At 59.4% G+C, this 18591-nt stretch overlaps 1 protein-coding gene across 3 annotated transcripts in view; it reads right to left on the bottom strand.

The window, feature by feature from the left end:
* Window positions 1-5730, bottom strand: part of WNT7B (Wnt family member 7B) — a 55957-nt gene extending 50227 nt beyond the window's left edge. The window contains exon 1 of one of the 3 annotated variants that reach the window (XM_030815374.1): window positions 5283-5730. In XM_030815374.1, the coding sequence (XP_030671234.1) occupies window positions 5283-5353 (71 nt within the window). In that variant the 5' untranslated portion in view covers window positions 5354-5730. Of the gene's footprint in view, window positions 1-1352; window positions 1557-5282 lie in introns of those variants that run through there. The other 2 variants (XM_030815372.1, XM_030815373.1) reach the window with 2 other exon arrangements.
* Window positions 5731-18591: the final 12861 nt, after the last annotated feature.

The raw sequence follows: 18591 nt of genomic DNA, 5'->3' as shown, positions 1-18591 counted from the left end.
CCTGGTACTTTATTAGCCTGGGTCCCCACTGCTCAGGCGGTCCCCACCCGCATGCGCCCTGCTACCCCGCCCCCCTCAGGCGATGCCTCCGCAGCCGGGGCTGCCCGCCGGGCCTGGAGCGCTCTCTGTGCCCGGACCTTGTAATTATGTCCCACAGCCCGGGAAACCGCGGGCCTCGCAGCATCTGGCTGCGGTTGCGAACTTTTGTTTCAAGATGCGCGACTATTTATAGAAGGAAAACTGGTAGGATAGTAATTTCCTAGGAGCAAGAGGAGAAATTGGCTGCGTCTTTATTAAATGGGGGTGGGGGCGCGGCGATGTATTAGGACTGCGACTGCATGGGGGGAGGGGGTGGCGCAGGGAGCGGGAAGGCAGCGGCTGCCCCCTCTGGCCGCGTCAGGCGACCCCGGACGTGGCCCGCGTGTAAAGGAGGGGGAGGGGGAAGGGAAGAGGAGGGGAGGGAGAGCAGGCTCTGAGGTTTAATCAGTAGCATCCAGCTTAAATTCCCCCAAACGGCGGTTCCATAAATCAAACTTCTTTTTAAGTCAGAGGCCAGAGCATATGCGTCCCATTAGGAATCCGGCGAAGCCACCACTGCGCACCCCCTGGGCTTACTGGGCTGGACCCGGCCCTGCCTGGAGCTTCTCAGAGCCCCATGGGCTCTGCCCTTCCGGACGCACACACGCGCGCCCACGCTCCGCGCTCTCCCTCGGCTGAGACACCTGGGCGAACGCGGCCGCCAGAGCGCAACGCGCGTCCTCCTCGCCCCCAGGTGAGGACTCGGCAGGGGCAGGGATCAGGCCACCCAGCGCGGCAGGAAGGCGTGAGAAGCCGCAGCGACTTCGGGGTACAGTCCGGGCGCTGTCCGGTGAAGCGCGGTGTGCACGTGCGTGCCAGTGTTTGCACGAGGGAGCGGGTGTGTGCGTGCGGCTCTCCCAAGTGTGGCATGGTCTTGCGCGCCGCGTGGGTTAATATGGGGAGGGGTCCCCCGCTGGTCCAGGACTCTGCTGGGACGCGCAGGGAATCTCGGCGCCGCTCGCTTGCCCGCGGGCCCTCGCGCTGAGCGTGCACAGCCTGCTCTACTCCGGCAGTCGAGCCGCTCTCGGGCCATCCTTTCTTTGACCCCAGAGCCAGCACTTCTCACTGCCGTAGCTGCCCGCCAAGTACTCCACCTCGGCAGCTTAGGCTGGCGAGGCGACCTAAAGTCCCCCGGCTCCCGCGTGCGACGGTCACCCGGTGCCCCGCCCAGGGGCCTCGCTGCCGCGTTCCCTGCCCGCCCGGTTCCAGCGCTGGAGGCCCGGGGGGAGCCCACCCGCCCACCCCGCACGCCGCCCGCCGCCCGCGGCACTCACAGGTAGCTGCCGCTGGACAGGAGAAGAAAGATCTGCGGGCAATAGACGGAGACGAGCGCGCTGCGCGGCGACAGTAGGAGCATGGTGGGCCGGCGCGCCTGGCGGGGCTGAGCAGGCTCCGCGGGCCGGGCGCCTGGGCCAGCTGAGGCCGGGGTCCCCGCAGAGCTCCCCGATGCAGGGCGGCGGCGCTGGGCGCTAGGGGCCGGGTCTCGTGGGCCCGGGCACAGTTGTCGCCCGCGCCCCGCCGCTAGGGCCGCGCATGGCGCTGGGTCTGGGGCAGCGGCGGCAGCTGGGGCTGGAGCGCGGGGCGGGGACCCGGCTGGGGGCAGCGGGCGCGCCTTGGCTGCGGTCTGGACCTCCGTCCGTCTGTCGGTGCGAACCGGCTCTGTCGCTCGCTCTGGCTCACTTCTCCAAGTCTCCCGAGGCGCGCAGCTGCCATTGGACGGGCCGCCCCTACATCCGCCTCCTCCCCCGGCGGGTTTTTTTAAAGGGGAGGCTGACCGGAGCGTGCGGTGGGAGCCGCCTCCAGGGCTTGCCCAAGTTGCTTTGGCTGGGACACCCGTACCCCCCCCCAAAGCTCTGGCCTGGCTCCGGAAGGTGCACGTGGGGGCGGCTCCGCGGGGGAACTGCGCGGAGGCGTGTGTTCCTCTTGGGGGCTGTGCTCGGCAACGTATGCGCGTGTGTGCATGCATGTGCCTACATGTGCCTGTGTGTGCCTGCGGGAGCGTGGGCAGTCTGTGAGGACAGGTGTGTGTGCACGGATGCACTGAGTGTCCTGAGCCTCTGCCCCCGTGTTCCCTGGGTTTAGTGAGGCTGGTGTGGGTCGCACACAGGCACTACCGTGGCTAACCAGGCCCAGCCTTGTGCTGGTGCTGAGCCTGCACGACCCTGTCTTGCTCAGTCCAAAAAGGGCCCTGGGTGACAAACTGTGACTCCCTGAAGCCATCAGGTTTTCAAATTGCCCCAAATCCCAGGTGCATCTGTTCTTAGGGCCCTGACCCCTAAGGGGATTGTGAGGGCTGAGTTCTGGGTCCAGCTGGCACTGGAGTCCTCCAGGGGTTGTACATGTGAGTGGCGCCAGGCTTAGGGGAACATGTGTATGATGGCTGCACTTGCCCAGGTGGCCCCCCTGTGTAATTAAACACAGGCAGCATGCAGGGGAGTGATCACGTAATATCCCATCCATGCATACAACCTCTGATCCTTGGTCAGAACTTTATGACCCTGAAAATCCCAACTCCTGGGATGCAGACGCCCTGGAATACACCATCTGGAGGAGTCCCCAGGGTGTCAGCCTCAGTGACATCATTGTCATTAACAATAAGAAAGATTCTCCTGGTATCTACAGGTGTTCATTGGGACACGTATCTCCACCACCCACAGGGCAAAGGCCCTCAGGACTAACACGGGCAGCATGCAGTGAAGGGGGTGTTGTGACCCCATTTTTTGGATGAAGAAAGGGAGGCTGAGAGGTTAAAGGGCTCACTCAAGGCCACAGGCTAGGAGTGACAGGAGGACAGAACAGACAGCCCATTGGTCCCAGACTCCCCAACCTCCTCCTTAATGCAATGGGCTTCCCGGTCATTTAACCCCTGAGGACACACCTGGGCCCAGCTTCCCCCTTCTACGGCTGCGCGTAGCCAAGATGGCTTGCGAAGAAAGCAGGGCCCTTCTCTCCAGTCCTGGCGGGCAGGGGCTGAGCCTCGAGGGAGGGATTGGCTCTCCTTCTCTTAGCAGATCCCAGGGTAGATCTCTGGCTTTCCTGTTTGCCATTCCACAGGGTCACATTTTCGGAGGTCACATTTTGGAAATCCAGGAGGTGGGTGGGGAGTGTGTGTTTTAGATTGGCACACCGGGGGAGGAGTTTCCTCTCCAGGGGTCCTGGGTGGGGACGGAGGGCAGAGCCAGGGGCACACAGAAGGAAGCTCAGCCACTGCTTCGCTCTTACCCCCTCCCAGAGGGAGGCTGACACAGGTGCCCGGGGCTCAGGCTGGGCTACACGGAGGCCCGGTGGGGTCTTGCTCACTCAGACCTCTCTCAGACACTGGCCACCATCCTGTTCAGGATGGCCAGAGCTGCAATCCCTGTTTACAGAAGGGACCAGGAGGCTTGGGAAGGGCACACAGACCTCAAGCCCTGGAAGCAGCCCCAGGAGTGGGGCTGGGGTGGACCCTCAGCTCCGTCTGCTGTCTATGGGGGTTCTTAGAGCTCTTCCCACCCGCCCACTCGTGGGAGGAAGGGCTGCTTTCCGATGACTGATGCAGAAGAATGGACGCTAGGAACAGCAGCCCGCAGTGGGGGGGGGGGGGGGGGCCACAGCCAACTGCAGCCCCAGCTCTGTCACTGAATTCTGAGGACGGTGACTTAGGTCCTGTGCCCAGTTTCCTAATCCTTGAATCCAGGAGAGTAAAAGCGCCTAACTCTAGGGGTGCCAGGAGTGGGAAGGCCTCAGCGCTGAGAATCAGGCTGCAGGGACAAAGCCTCATTAAGGGTTGCCATCACTTTGAGGGGCCCAGCGGGAGTCACTGCAGGATTGCTGAAGATGCAGGAAAAGAGCAGCCTGCCCACTCCACCTCCAGCCCAGCAGGCTCAATGCCCCGCACCCCTCACCTCCATAAACAAACACCCAGGGACACAGCCTACCCACAGACCTATGATAAACGGGGCTACCGGCAGCCACAGGCACGTCCGCCCAGACCTGCAGGGCTCAAACTAGGACGGGGGCTTCCAGTCCTGCCTCTGAAGCCACTGGCTTTGTCTCTGCAGGCCTTGGGCCTCAGTTTCTCCACCTGTAAAATGGCGGGGTAGAGGGGGGATGGAGGGTGATGGAGAGATGATTCCCAGCGCCTGCTTCCACCTCTCCGCCTGGGAAGCCGCGTCTCCCACCAGTGGTACCTGGACCTGCCCCTCCCGCAGGTCTGTTCACCGCCTTGCCCGTGGCCTGGACCGGGCTTGCCTCGGGGCAGCCGGCGGCACACAGTAGGCGCGCAGGGTGCGGCGGGGCGCGGGTCCCCGCAGGTGCGAGGAGCGCGGGGCCAGCAGCGGGCGGTGGGCGCCCCAGGCGAGGTGCACCGCACCCCCTCTCCGTCACGCCGTTTCTCCACCCCCACTTCGAGCGAGGCCGAGACAGATTCTGTCTAAAGGAGATCGCGGCTCAACAGGTAAGGACTCGGCTGGGTTCAGGAATGTGGAAATACGACTCGGAGCAGCTACCGCAGAGAGCAGCTAGCGCGGCTCGCCGGGCGCCCGCCCGCCCGCCGGGCCGCGCCAGGGGGAGCGCGGCGAGAGGGGGCCGGGCCCAGGGCCCAGGGCCCCGGGCGGGCGGGGCGCGGGCCCCGGACCGAGCCCGAGGCGGCCCGGCCGGCCCCACGGCCCATCCCGAGCCAGCCGGACGAGTTGTCAAGGTAATTTCAACACGTCTGGGTGATGGATAGAGACGAAGGGCCGCGGCGGGTGCCCCGGCCTGCGCGCTCGCGGCCGGGTGCGCGCCCCCCGCCCTCCCGGGCCTCCGCAGGCGTCGGACGCCCCCCGACCCCGCCCCGGCGCACCCTCCAGGCGGCGAGCGCTCGGCCCGGGCTCGGCGCCCAGCGCAGCCCGGGGGAGGGAAGGCGCGTCCCATCCCCGGGGCCTGGAGCCCAAACAGGTGAAAGTACGCGCCGGGCACGCTCGCCGCTACCCGCGAGCCCGGCCGGACCGCCCGCGCGCCCCGCTCTCTCTCCTCTCGCGCTGGGCTCGGCGCCCCTCGGAAGCTCAGGGGGTTGGGCTGTGTCTCTGCTGGCGTGGGGCGAGGGTCTGACACACGGGCCAGCCCCGGAGCCCAGAGAGCTGCCGTGGCCCCCTCCAGTCCCCATGTCCCCACGGGGACGCCCTGGAGGCAGCTCCTTCGTGCTGTCTTGGCCCCTGGCTGCTGCCCCCGCCTGGGATACTCACCCGAGCTTCACGTACAGGACGCCAAAGCAGAGAAACACGTAGAAAATCCACTTGCGAAAGTTTCTGTGCATGATCCAGGGAGGGGGGCTGCGCCATAGACAGCGGCGGCCGGAGGGGACGCGCGGGCCCGGCAGGGCCGGGCAGGGGCCAGGGGGCTGCGGGCAGACGGTGCTCAGCCTGCGCTGCGGCTCGGGCGGCCGGCGACGCGCAGGCACTCGGCGCGCGCTGCCACCATGGTGAGCCCGGGATGCCGCCGCCGCCGCCGCCGCCGCGTGAGCCCGGGGAATTGACCCAGGCTAGGGGCCGCGACCTCGAAGCCCGGTTGAGCGACGGTGGGCCCCTGCAAGCGCGGGCCAGGGGCCCGGGCGCGGCTGGCGGGCGGGTGCAGCCTGCACTAGGCGCAGCCGCCTGAGGCCGTGCGCGCCTCGCCGAGCGCCGCGGCGGCCAATGTGTCCGCACTTGTCGGCCTCCCCAGGTGACTCGCGGCCCCGGCAAGCGAGCCGCGAGCGAGCGAGCGCGCCCCAGGTAGGAGGATCCGCCTCCCGCCCGCCCTCCTCGCTCGCCGCGCGCTCTCTCCCTCGCTCCCTGGCTCTCCCCTCCCTTTTCTCCTCCCTCCCCCGTGACACACAAACGCATCTACCCCCCGGCCCCCCCTCCCCAGGCCAGCTCCCTTCCGATTGCCCTCCGGGGACTGGGCGAGGGAAGAGGGCTTGGGTGACGGGTGGGGGGGGTGGGGGGAGGGTGCGGCTCGGAAGAGACACCTGCGCTCCTCCGCGCACGCGGGGGTAGGGGCGGGGGTACAGGTGGGGGCGGGAAACTACTGGTACAGGTCGCGGTGGCCACTTGGCTTCCAGTTTCCAGTGGGGGAGGGAGAGACCACCCACTCCCATTGCCTGAGTGCACTTCCCTGACCCCCAAAAATTATCCGCATGGGGTACTCTGGGGCCATCCTTTTTAATCCAGGCATCGCTGCCACTCCAGTAAAACTCAACGGGAGATTCCCACAACCCCAGGTCCCAGCACTGGTGCCACCTGCGCTAGCCCAGCTTTGGGACCTGAAAGATGACAGACGGGCTAACCTGGCCACATGCAGGGAGATGGCGTGCGTGACCTCCTGCAGAACCCATTGGCCAAGCGCCGTGATGGAGGTCTGTGGAAGGAGGTTGAGGGGCTTCCCCGGCACTGGGGGAGGCTCCTGGCCCCCGGAGTCCCTGCCCCTGCGCCATGGTTTTCGTGGCCTCCTCTGCGGCGCCCAGCTGTGTTCAGTTTCCCTGAGGAGAGCCCGAAGTCAGATTGACTCGTGCCGCGCACACCCAAAGCCCATCTAGCCTGATTCAGCCCAGGGCAAACGAGCACCAGAGTCCCGCAGACCCTGCTGCGCCAAGCCTGGTCTGTCCTCAGGGGGCAGGACCCAGACCACAGCCAGATTGCTGTCCAGGCCAGGCTTCCTGCCTGCTCTGTGCTTTCTCAGCCCTGGATGGCTCCCGGTGCTGCAGGCGGACGGCACAGGGAAGAGCTCAGTCCCCGAGGACCAGCAGGGAGTGCGGCCACCAAGGCGAGAGACTGTGTGTGCATCCGGCTGCCCTCTCCCACCTGGCCAAGCCTGAGTAGGGACCTCGAGCCCAGAGCCTGCCTCCCCTGCCCCCCGCAGTCCCGCCAGACCCCCTGCCCCTGATCCCTTCTTAATCCCTCCAAATCCCTGAACTTTTGCCACGACCCCGGTGCAGGTCATTCCTGGGCCCCTCGATCTGAGGCCCCCGGTGCCGCCGAGCCCCGTGCGCCGATGGGGAGGGTTCCCAGATAAAAGGGACGTTGGCGATCAGCACGGACAGGGGAACCGGGGCACAGGAAGAAGTGAAATGGCAATAGCAGCTCCACCCCTGGGTGGCCCCTGCTCCCCAGAGCCCCACTCTAGGGCAGCCACCCCCATTTCACGGCCTGGAAGCTGGACGCGGTGAGCAGCAGGGTCTGGCCTGGCCCTCGCAGCCAGTGGCGGGCGCGGGCGCCGCTCGGGCGCGGGCGGATGCTGCCACCCGGCGGCGGCACTGAGGGCGCTGGGACTCAGGCGCGCTGGGGCTGGAGGTGGCGAGCGGCGGAGCCACGCCGGGCCCCGGGGCCATGAGGCAGGAACCCCATCCCCTCCCGGAGCCCGGGACCCCGTCCCCACTGCCGCCAGCCTCAGTCTCGGCGCCCTTTAATGGGGCGGATCGCCAGGAGCTGTCGGGCTGTGGCAGAGCTGGAACCACAAGGACTGCACCGGCGGCCTCCCTGCTGCGGGTCTGGGCGCTTGACCCCCGACCCAGCCGCGCCAACCTCCACCCGATCTTCTTCCGGCCCGAGGTGGGGTCGGCTCTGGGACCGGCCGGGAGGGGTTCATCCGGGAGAGGAGGGGGTTACGGTCGGTGGGCGGGATGCCCGGGTTCGTTAGCAGCCTCGGCTGCGTCTCAGTGCCTCGGTTTCCCCGGGAGAGCGGGAGGCGGAGCCGCGCCTCGGAGCGCAGAAGGACCGCGGCGTGGTGCTGCCCCCTGTCGGCCACGGGGAGAGGAGGCGCGCGGAGAAGGGCGGGGCTAAGCGGGGTCCGGGCCGCTCGCAACCCAGCGAGTCGCTCCCACCGCGGGGTCTGGTTTCTCCGTCGTGGTCTCCGAGGGTCTTTGAATGGCTCCAAGGTTGGGGAAATGTGGGGTGGGAGGAGCTCACAGCCCGCGCGCACACAGCACACGTACACCACACACAAACACCACATACAAACACCACACACAAACACAACACACCACACACACCACACCACACACAACACACACACCACACACACACCACACCACACACACACCACACACACACCACACACCACACACACACCACACACACCACACACACACCACACCACACACACCACACACCACACCACACACCACACCACACACCCCACACACACACCACACCACACACCCCACACACACCCCACACACACCACACCACACACCCCCACACTACACCCCACACACACCCCACACACACACCCACACACACACCACACCACACACACACACCACACACCACACACACACCACACCACACACCACCACACACACCACACACCCCACACACACCCCACACACACCCCACACACACCACACCACACCACACACACACCACACCACACACACCACCACACACCCCACACACACCACACACACCACACCACACACACCACACACACCACACCACACACGCACCACACGCACCACACACACACCACACACACCACACACACCACACAACGCATACCACACACACAACACACACCACACCACACACAATACACACCACACACACGCACACACTACACAAAACACACACCACACACAAACACAACACACACTACACACACACCACACCACACACAACACACACGACACAAAACACACAAAAACACACACCACACCACACGCACACACACAACACACACGACACAAAACACACATACACCACACACAACACACTCCATACAAAAACGCACCACACACCACACACAACACACACACGCACACACATCATACAGACACACCACACATAACACAAGCACAACACAACACGCACATGAACACACAATACACATATACAACACACAAACATACAACACACAAACACACACAACACAGAAACACACAGAACGCACACAACCACACAACACATAAACATACACCATACAAACACCACACGCCAAACACAACACACACAACACACAACACACACAACACACAAACACACACCACAAACACACAATACACAGATCACACACCACACACACCACACACAACACCACATGCAACACATACAACACACATAACACATACAACCCAGAAACATAGACCACACACCACACAAACACCGCACATACCACACACAGCACACACCAGAAATCACACAAACACACAACACTCGACATACCACACAAATACAACACACAACACACACACACACACTACACACACAGCACACAAACACAGCACACACAACACACAAACACAACCCACAACACACAGCCACCATATAGCACACACACAACATATACAAAACACAATACACACCCAACACAGAACACAACACACAACAGACACATGCAATGCAATACACACAACATACCATGCACAAACACACACCACACACCACACACATCACAAACACAGAAAACACAACTCACACGACGCACATAACACATCACACACACATCAGACATAACACACATAAACACACCGCACCACGCACACAACACACACAAAACATACACATAACACACCACCCACAACACATACACAGCACACACACACCAGACACACCACACATACACAACACAAATACACACACAGCACACAAACACCACACACACAACACAACGCACACACACCACATTCATACACCATGCACCCATACCACACCACACACACACCACACACCGGCAGCAGGAGTCCCCGGGGCAACAGGGCGGCTGTGTCTGAGCCTCCACCCAGCCTGTGCTTCTGCTGGGAGTGGAAGCCTCTCTGGTTCCCAGTCAGCATGGAGACCTGTCAAGGCCTGATGTCTCCAAAGTCAGGACACCCTGGGGCCCCGGATGGTCACCTTTGGGCTCCATGGAACTCAGCTACTTCTCACCTGTGTGTTTCTGTGTTGTGTGTGTTGTGTGTGGTGTGTGTTTGTGTGTTGTGTGTTGTGTGTGTGTGTTGTGTGGTGTGTTTGTGTGGTGTGTTGTAAGTTTGTGTACTGTGTATGTGTTGTGTGTGGTGTGTATGGTGTGTGTGCATGTGTGTGATGTGTGCATGTGTGTAGTGTGTGTGTTTGTGTGTGGTGTGTGTTGTGTGTGGTGTGTGTTTGTGTGTGACCACAGGTAGAACTGTCAATGTCCCCAGCCCGGGCATAGTAATCATGAGCCCACACTCCATGGGGTTCTTCTGACAGGGGAATGAGTTAACTCAAAAATGATTGACCAGCTGGGCACAGGGGCTCACACCTGTAATCCCAGCACTTTGGGAGGCCCAGGCGGGTGGATCATGAGGTCAGGAGTGCGAGACCATCCTGGCTAACACGGTGAAACCGTCTCTACTAAAAATACAAAATATTAGCTGGGCGTGGTGGCAGACACTCGTAGTCCCAGCTACTCAGAGAGGCTGGAGGCAGGAGAATGGTGTGAACCCGGGAGGCGGAGCTTGCAGTGAGCCGAGATCAAGCCACTGCACTCCAGCCTGGGTGACAGAGCAAGACTCCGTCTCAAAAAAAAAAAAAAAAAAAAAAAAGTGATTAACCTGGCCAGGCGTGGTGGCTCATGCCTGTAATCCCAGCACTTTGGGAAGCCGAGGCAGGCAGATCACCTGAGGTCGGGAGTTCAAGACCAGCCTGACAAACATGGTCTTTAGTAGAGACCAGTCTCTACTAAAAATACAAAATTAGCTGGGCATGGTGGCACATGCCTGTAATCCCACTACTTGGGAGGCTGAGGCAGGAGAATCACTTGAACCTGGGAGGCAGAGGTTGCAGTGAGGCGAGATCACGCCATTGCACTCCAGCCTGGGTAACAAGAGCAAAACTCCATCTCAAAAAAACAAAAAAAAAAATGATTAACCTAAAAACGAGTACAGTGCCCAGCGCACACAGGCATTCAATCAGTGCATGTTCTATGTCCTGACCCTACAGGCCTGTGCCAGGCAGAGCTTAGGGTGTGGCCCAGCAGGACAAGCCAGGTGCCTGATCCCACTGCCAGACCACCTCCCTCCACCAGCCCCACAGTTCCCAGAGAAGGCTGAGAGGAGCTGACTGTGGGGTGGCCATAAGCAGGACCAGTCCCTAATTGCACCGGGCATTGGGGCAGGCATCCATGTGCCCTGCCCAGGTCTCCTTGAAGTACAGGAGTGTAGGGGAGAAGCCCACCACACCTCCCTCCGCCAGGCCCATGGTGGACTCACAGGCGCCCTGGGGCCTCTTTCTTTTCTCTGGGCAGCAAGGACTCTGGACTCCTTTTGAAGCAGCTGCCTCTATTGGGTCTGCCTTCTCTGAACATGGAGGGTTTCTGGAGCAGGTGGCCTGCAAGAAGCTGAGATCCGGAAGAGCATGGCCCCTGTGGGGAGAGACAAGTTTCGTGTGGCTGGAGTGGAGGCAGAGCCTTGGCTGCCCACCCAAGGATCCTGCGCTGGACCTTCAGCATGGTGTGAGCCGTGAACTGGTTCCATACAGGGGAGCAACAGGGTCAGGTTTCCAATTTAGACAGCCCATGTGCCCATGACACCACATTGGCCCTTGGCCAGGGTCCTCCTCTGTGTCTTCCAGGCTAGACATCTTAAGGCCAGTGCCACATCTGACTTATCCCCACGTTCCCAGCATCTAGAACAGAGGTGAGGGTTTGGTGAGAGTGAAAGATGGATGGATGAATATGTGTAATACTGGGAGGATGGATGGATGGACGGACGGACGGATGGATGGACAGACAGATGGATGTTTAATACAGGATGGATGGATGGATTTGCTGTGGGAGGAGACAGCACACCCCCCTACCTTCACTCTGCTCCATGTGGACCAGTGTGGGCTGTAATGATGGAATCAGGTCTGGGTGTGGTTTGCCTGAGATGTTCCCAGTTTTAGCACTGGAAGTTCCACATCTCAGGAACCCCTCAGTACTGGGAGAACAGGGATGGTTGGTCACCCTAGATCTAAGATTATAAAAGGAAAGATGACTTCATCTTCAGTATTTTCCTGGGTACAAAGTTTCTCTGGTGCCCTGGCAAGGGGCTTCTGGGCTGGTCACACTGGGATGTGTTTTGTGTGGGAACGGGACTATTAAAAGCGATTTAAATAATAACAGCTCCCATTTAGTGAACAGCTGCTGTGCCAGGCCTGTCCCAGCTGCTGGATCCCCCTGAGTCCTCGTGAGCTTACAAAGCAGGGCCTGTCCTCACCCTCGTGTTCTGGGTTCATTTGTCCTCCCACTGGACGGGCATTCCTGGGCACCCGTGATGTTCCAGTCTGGAGTGAGGTCCTGGGATGTGGAGAGAACACGTCCCCACCTTTGGGAGCTGGCAGGCTGGAGGGGGAGGTAAGGACACTGAGGTCGCAAGATGAGGGCCTGGGGCCCCGAGCCCAGCGCTCACACCTGTGAGTGCACATGTAACCCAGCCTCCTCCCCCAGGGGCTGCCTGCAGGGTGTGTTTGTGTCACTGTCACCAGAGTTGGAAGCTTGATTCCTCCACTACAAAGCCTCATCCCAGTTTCTCAACTGGAAGGTGGAATTCGAGGAGCTGCCCTCACCTCCTCATCCTTTCCGCGTCCCACACCGAATCCACTCACAAGGCCTTTGGCCCTCATTCCAAAACAGCTCCTGCTCCTACCCTCCCACCTCCACCACTGCTACCTACTGGTCTGAGTCCACCCAGAAGATGAAATAGGCCCCAACTGCTCCTCTGCGTCCTCTCCTGACCTTCTTCAGTGCATCTTCCAGCCGGCAGCCGGAGGAGTCTTCGATAAATGCAAGCCAAATCAGGCCACTTCTCCTGCTTAAACCTGCTATGGCTCCCCATTGCTCTCTGAATAAAATCAAAGTCCTGATCCGGCCTGCGGCGTGGCATCTTCTGGCCCCCGCCTGTTCCCCAGTCTCCTCGTGTAAATGAGCCTGCTTCTTGTCTCCTCTCCATTCTCCATGTTGTTCCTTCTGTTACTTGAACAAGTCCGGGGTGGTTCCTGCCCCAGGACTTTTGTATGTGCTCTCTCTTATAGCACAGGGCTCTTCCTCTGGTTTTATGCAGCCTAAGCTTAAATGTCCCACATCAGAGGGGGCCCACACTTCTCCCCACAAACACACTCTCTGAGATTTGCTACCATAACACTTGCTGTTCCCTTGGTGACACTGAGGACACTGTGTCATTATTTTTTCCTGTCTGTCTCCCACCAGTACATGAGGTCCACAGGGGTCATTGCAACACCTGCTTTGGTTACTGCTCTATCCCCAAGGTGTAAGACAGAACCTGGCATATAGTCAGTGCTCAATTAAGCAACTATTGAATGAATGAATGAATGATTTTCTAGGAAGCAGCTGGCATACATAACCAGCATTGTTACAAGCTGGAGAGGGCAGAGACTTGACCTGGACTTTTTTGAACTTGACTTTGAGCCCAACTCAGCATGTCCAGTGTCACCCCATTCTTGCTGCCCCGCCCCTGCTGCCTTCTTGCATCTTATGACTGGTGTGACTGACAAGCATCTCCTGAACCCCAGCAACTCCTGCTTGGGTGACACTGAGCGTGTATTGGTTCCTCTAGATAAGGAGCAGGTGCTTGTTTGTTGCACCTGGCACAGTCTTGTGAAATGGTGCTACTGGACTCATTGTGCAGATGAGGAAACTGAGGTAGAGAAGGAAGTGCTTGAAGTCACACAGCTGGTGGAGCTGGGATTTGAACCCATGCTTGTCAGGCTCAGAGCTTGAGCTCCTTCCACTGCATGGCCCAGCCTCCTGGAGTGGGGACTATGGGGTAAGGTGTTCACAATCTGCTGCCAGGACCCCCAGTCCTATGGCAAGAGGACATGAGGTCATGAGGAGCCCATGATGTCACTGGGCACACTCCAGCAGGACCAAGGCAGGTGCAGGGGGCCTGGAAGGGAATCAAGGTATGGTGGACAGAATCCTAAACCACCCCAAGATGTCCTGCCCTAGTCCCAGGACCATGAGTATGAACAGACGTCACACCCATGGTTTTGTTGTGGTCCGTGGCAAAAGATGTAATTAAGGTTGCTAATCAGTTGCTGTGATGGTTAAGTGTCAACCTGATTGGATTGAAGGATGCGAAGTATTTTTCTGGGTGTTGCCAGAGGAGATTAACATTTGAGTCAGTGGACGGAGGGGACCACCCACTCTCAGGAAGACCCACCCACAGTGTGTGTGGGCACCATCCAACGGGCTGCCAGTGCAGCTAGAAAAAGCAGGCAGAAGAAAGCGGAAGAAGCTGACTTGCTGAGTCTTCCAGCCTTCATCTACCTCCTGTGCTGGATGCTTCCTGCCCTTGAAGATCAGACTCTAAGTTCTTCGGCTTTTGGACTCTTGAATGTACACGAGCGGTTTGCCAGGGGGTCTTGGGCTGGAGACTGAAGGCTGCACTGTTGGCTTCCCTACTTTTGAGGTTTTGAGACTCCGACTGATCCACCACTGGCTTTCTTGCTCCTCAACTTGCAGATGGCCTATCGTGGGGCTTCACCTTGTGATCATCTGACTCAATTCTCCTTAATAAACTACCTTTCTTATATACATATATCCTATTAGTTCTGTCCCTCTAGAGAACCCTGACTAATACAGTTGCCTTTGAGTTCATCAAAAAGAGATTTTTCCCAGTGAGCCTGGCCCCATCACGCAAGCCCTTTCCAGGTGCAGGTTTTACTGACTTGTGGCCAGAGGGCCATTCAGAGGGCTGTAAAGCATGAGAAGCCCCGCCATCACTAGCTTCGGAGATGGAGGGGCCTCGAGGTGAGGAATGCAGGAGCTCTCTGAGAGTGGCCCCTGACTGACAGCTGACCAGGAAATGGGCACCTCAGTCCTACAGCCACGAGGAACTGAATTCTACCAACAGCCCAAATGAGCTTGGAAGAGGATCCCTCCCAAAGCCTCCAGATAAGATCCAGCCCTGGGATGCCTTGATTGCAGCCTTGGGAGACCCTGAGCAGTGCAGGCATTCACGCCAGGCTGGAGTTATTAAGTACAGAACTGTGAGCTAATAAATTGATGTGGTTGTAAGCCACTCAGTTTGTAGTAATATATACACACTACAAAACAAGCACAGGAGGGCTTGGCTGTGTGGCGATGGGGAGCAGAAGTTGAAATGATGGAGCCCTGTGAGCAATGGCTCCTGGAGGCTCAGCAGGTTATGGAGCAGAGGAAAGGGGGAGGCAAGGGCACACGCACAGACAGCTGGAGTGCCAGGCTAAGGGGCAGGACGTTACTTATGGTCACTGGGGAGCTATTGAAGATTTTGAGAGAGGGGGGCACCAGAGGTGGACCCTGGATGAAGTGTCCCCAGCTTGCCTGACCAGCCAGTTTTTAGCATCACCCCAGGCCCACTTCTCTGAAATATCTCAGGGAAGGGGCTAGGAATCTGAATGATTAATCAACACCCAAGTGGCTCCAGAGATCAAGCACAATTGGCAAATGATACTTCTGGCAAACATGTAAACTGCAGAAAGTTCCGTGGGAAGGTCCACACCCGAAGTCCTCTCAGTGTACACCCTGAGCCCCTAGGGGGTTCCCAGCCCTTGCCAAGGGAGGTGGAGGGCTCCTAGGGGAGAAGCAGTCCTTCCCAGGAGGGACAGAGCCCCTACTGGGGATGGGGAGCAGGTGCCACCTGGGGAGGAGGCTGCGGGCATCAGATGATTTCCAGCAGGAGCCTGTGTGTGCCCACCAGGACCCCTCATCCAGAGAAGGGCAGACAGAGCTCTGGCATTTCTGGAGGGAGAATGAGGAGCCCCAAAAGGCAAATCTAGGAGCTTGACCCAATTCAGGGCAGAAGCTAAGGGATATCCAGGAGCCCAGGGAGCAGAAGGAAGGGGTGAGCACCAGTGATGGCAGTGGCTGCTCCAAGACGGCCTGCCACTGCCATCACGCAGACTGCAGCAGGGAGGCATGGCCAGGGCTGCACACTCCATGCAGCTGGCCGGAGCCCCACCCTCCTAGGTGGGGCTGCAGCTGCCCAAATTGTGGCTGCAGATCTGAGCATCCCTGTGCTCTTGTGGGGACAGGAGCAGGCAAAAGCCCTACCCTCCCAGGCACAGCAGCAGCCACCAAAACTGTAGCTGCAGACTCAGGAATTTCTGCACTCAGGGACTTGGGAAGGCCCCCACTGCCCTTGCAGGCTTGGAAGTGCCTGTTCCCACTGCCTGGCTTTTCCCTGCTGTCAGTGCCTGCTTTGATCTCAAAGCAAAGTCAGGACCAAGCCCTGGTGCCATGAATGGCAGCAAGAGGCAGGCACATTCCTGGGAGGAAGGGGATGGGTCCCCAGTGAGGTTCCACCTTTAGGGCCAGGGAGGGCCTGAAGGCTGGAGGCTGGGCTTCCAGTCCCACCAATCTGAATGGGAATTTGTGGTGCCTTTTCTGGGCCTGCCCATGGCTACCCATGGACCAATCTGCACGCACTTTCTCCCCTCTGAGGCCCGTAAAAACCCTGGGCTCAGCCAGAGCTGAGCAGATGACAAGTTGATCAGCTGCAGAGAGGAGCTACCCTCTCTGCTGAGAGCTTCAGAGACCTGCGGAGATGTCAGAATAACCTGCCTGCAGGGAGGCACTACCCTCTCTGGGGCTTCCCCTCTGCTGAGAGCTGAACACTCAATGGCACAACCTGCCTACAGAGAGGAGCTACCCACTGTGGGTCCCCTCTGAGCTGTTCTAACACTCAATAAAGCTCCTCTTTGTCTTGCTTACCCTCTACTTGTCTGCATACCTCATTCTTCCTGGACGCAGGACAAAAACTCAGGCAAAGACACCACCAGTCACAAAGGTTTCCAGCTAAAGAGATGACACCCAAAAGATCCTGTAACACCAGGAGCTAGCATGGGTTCACTGGGAATGAAATGTGTAGGTCCCCCATGACTTCTGACCTCTGTGAGGGTCATGAACCCAGGAGGGGAGGCATTTGACAGAGAGGCTCGGGACTGCCTCGTAGACAAACTCACGTCACGTTTTCTATGTTAAAACAAACATTCTGTGTCTCTAACAAAAGTCCTCTCCAGGACCAGGAGAGCTGAGGTCAGCCTGCCCGGCACGTCCAGCTGCACCTTGACCAAAACTCCAGGCTGCCTGAGCCTGGCAGTCGGCCGAGAGAGGAGGTGATGAGGGCCAGGTGTGCTGAGTGAGGCTGAGGCAGGGGCAAGCCTCCATCTCTGCAGATGAGGATCTGGGGTCCAGGTGAGGCCTCGTCTGTGCTTGTCCATGAAACCTTTCCTTAGTAGGAGAGCCAAGGACCTGAGTCTGGAGAGGGATGCTCCCGGCCCTCCCTGACCCCAACATACAATCACTCCTCGCCTGTGGCAACCGACCAGCACCGCCCTGATGGGGCAGCTCCAGGACCCTGGCTAAGCCGGGTTTGCCGATGGGCAAAAGCAATGTGCCCCGGGTAGTCCTTTACCTCCTCCTTCCATGAGGGTCACTTTGACCCTCCCCCTCCCCGCACTCCACCCTGCACTGATGGCTGCTGGTGGAAGATCCAGGTTTGAGCTTTGAGGGAGGAGGAGGGAGGGCCCTTCCCAGTGCCACCCACCACAGAATGAAAATGAAGAGTCCTTTGTTTTCCTGCCTGAGTCCCTCATGGGGAGAAGATGGATGCCCAAGGCTAGATCTGAGCCTTCCAGAGTTCCCTGCATAAAGTCCACCCTCTACAAGTGCCATGACACAGTGGGACTAACCTAGCACATGATGCCAGAGTGCCCAGTGCCCAGTGCCCCGGGGCTGAGGCTGGGTGAGGCCACAAAGGCCCAACGCCAAGCACTCAGCTGCCTTCTCAGCTGGGGCTTCTTGTGGCTGCACCACGGGCATTCAGGGCAGGGTCGTTCTCTGTGGTGAGGACCGTCTGTGCCCGGTAGGATGTTCAGCAGCGTCTCTGGCCTCTGCCCACTAGACGCTTTTAGCACACAGCATCCCCTGAGGTGTGACAACAAAAAGTATCCCCCGACATTGCTGAATGTCTCCCCAGGGGCAGAATTAGCTCCAGTTGAGAACCACGGGTCTAAGATACGAGCTTTGGACTTTTTTGGTGTGAAGGACCCAGATTCTATTCATCCTGTTTCGTGGACACCCCCAGAACAGAGCCCGGGTGGCCAGGCTTAACATGAGCCACAGGCACATCTGAGCTCCTGCTTGCAGGAATCAGAACAACCCAAATAAACAATTTCTTTTTAAGCAAACCTGCAGCCACCATCCTACCCGTCAGGGTGATCTCCTGAAAGTCATGGGGTGTCTGTTTTAGCCTCGGGCACCAAGAGTCACAGCCCCAGGGCTGACCAGTGATGGCATCGACGCCTGGAAACTGGCCTGCTTACCCCACGCCACACAGGACCCATGAAAGACCAAGAACCACTGATCTGGTCTGAACCTCTTGCTTTAAGGGTGGGAAGGCCGAGACCCAGGGAAGCTGCCGGGGTCACACAGTCATCAAGCAGGGGTTTGAGCCCCAGCATGCTGGCACCAGGAGCCGGGGACTCTAGTGCTGACAGTGGGGTCCCCCAGGGCTGTTGCCCCATCTCCTACTGGGTGACTACAGCTGGCAGATCTGGCATCAGACCCATGGCCTGGGGT

This window comes from Nomascus leucogenys, chromosome 7b, assembly GCF_006542625.1.
Source record: "Nomascus leucogenys isolate Asia chromosome 7b, Asia_NLE_v1, whole genome shotgun sequence".
NCBI lineage: Eukaryota > Metazoa > Chordata > Mammalia > Primates > Hylobatidae > Nomascus > Nomascus leucogenys.
This window is presented reverse-complemented; position numbering and strand designations above follow the sequence as displayed.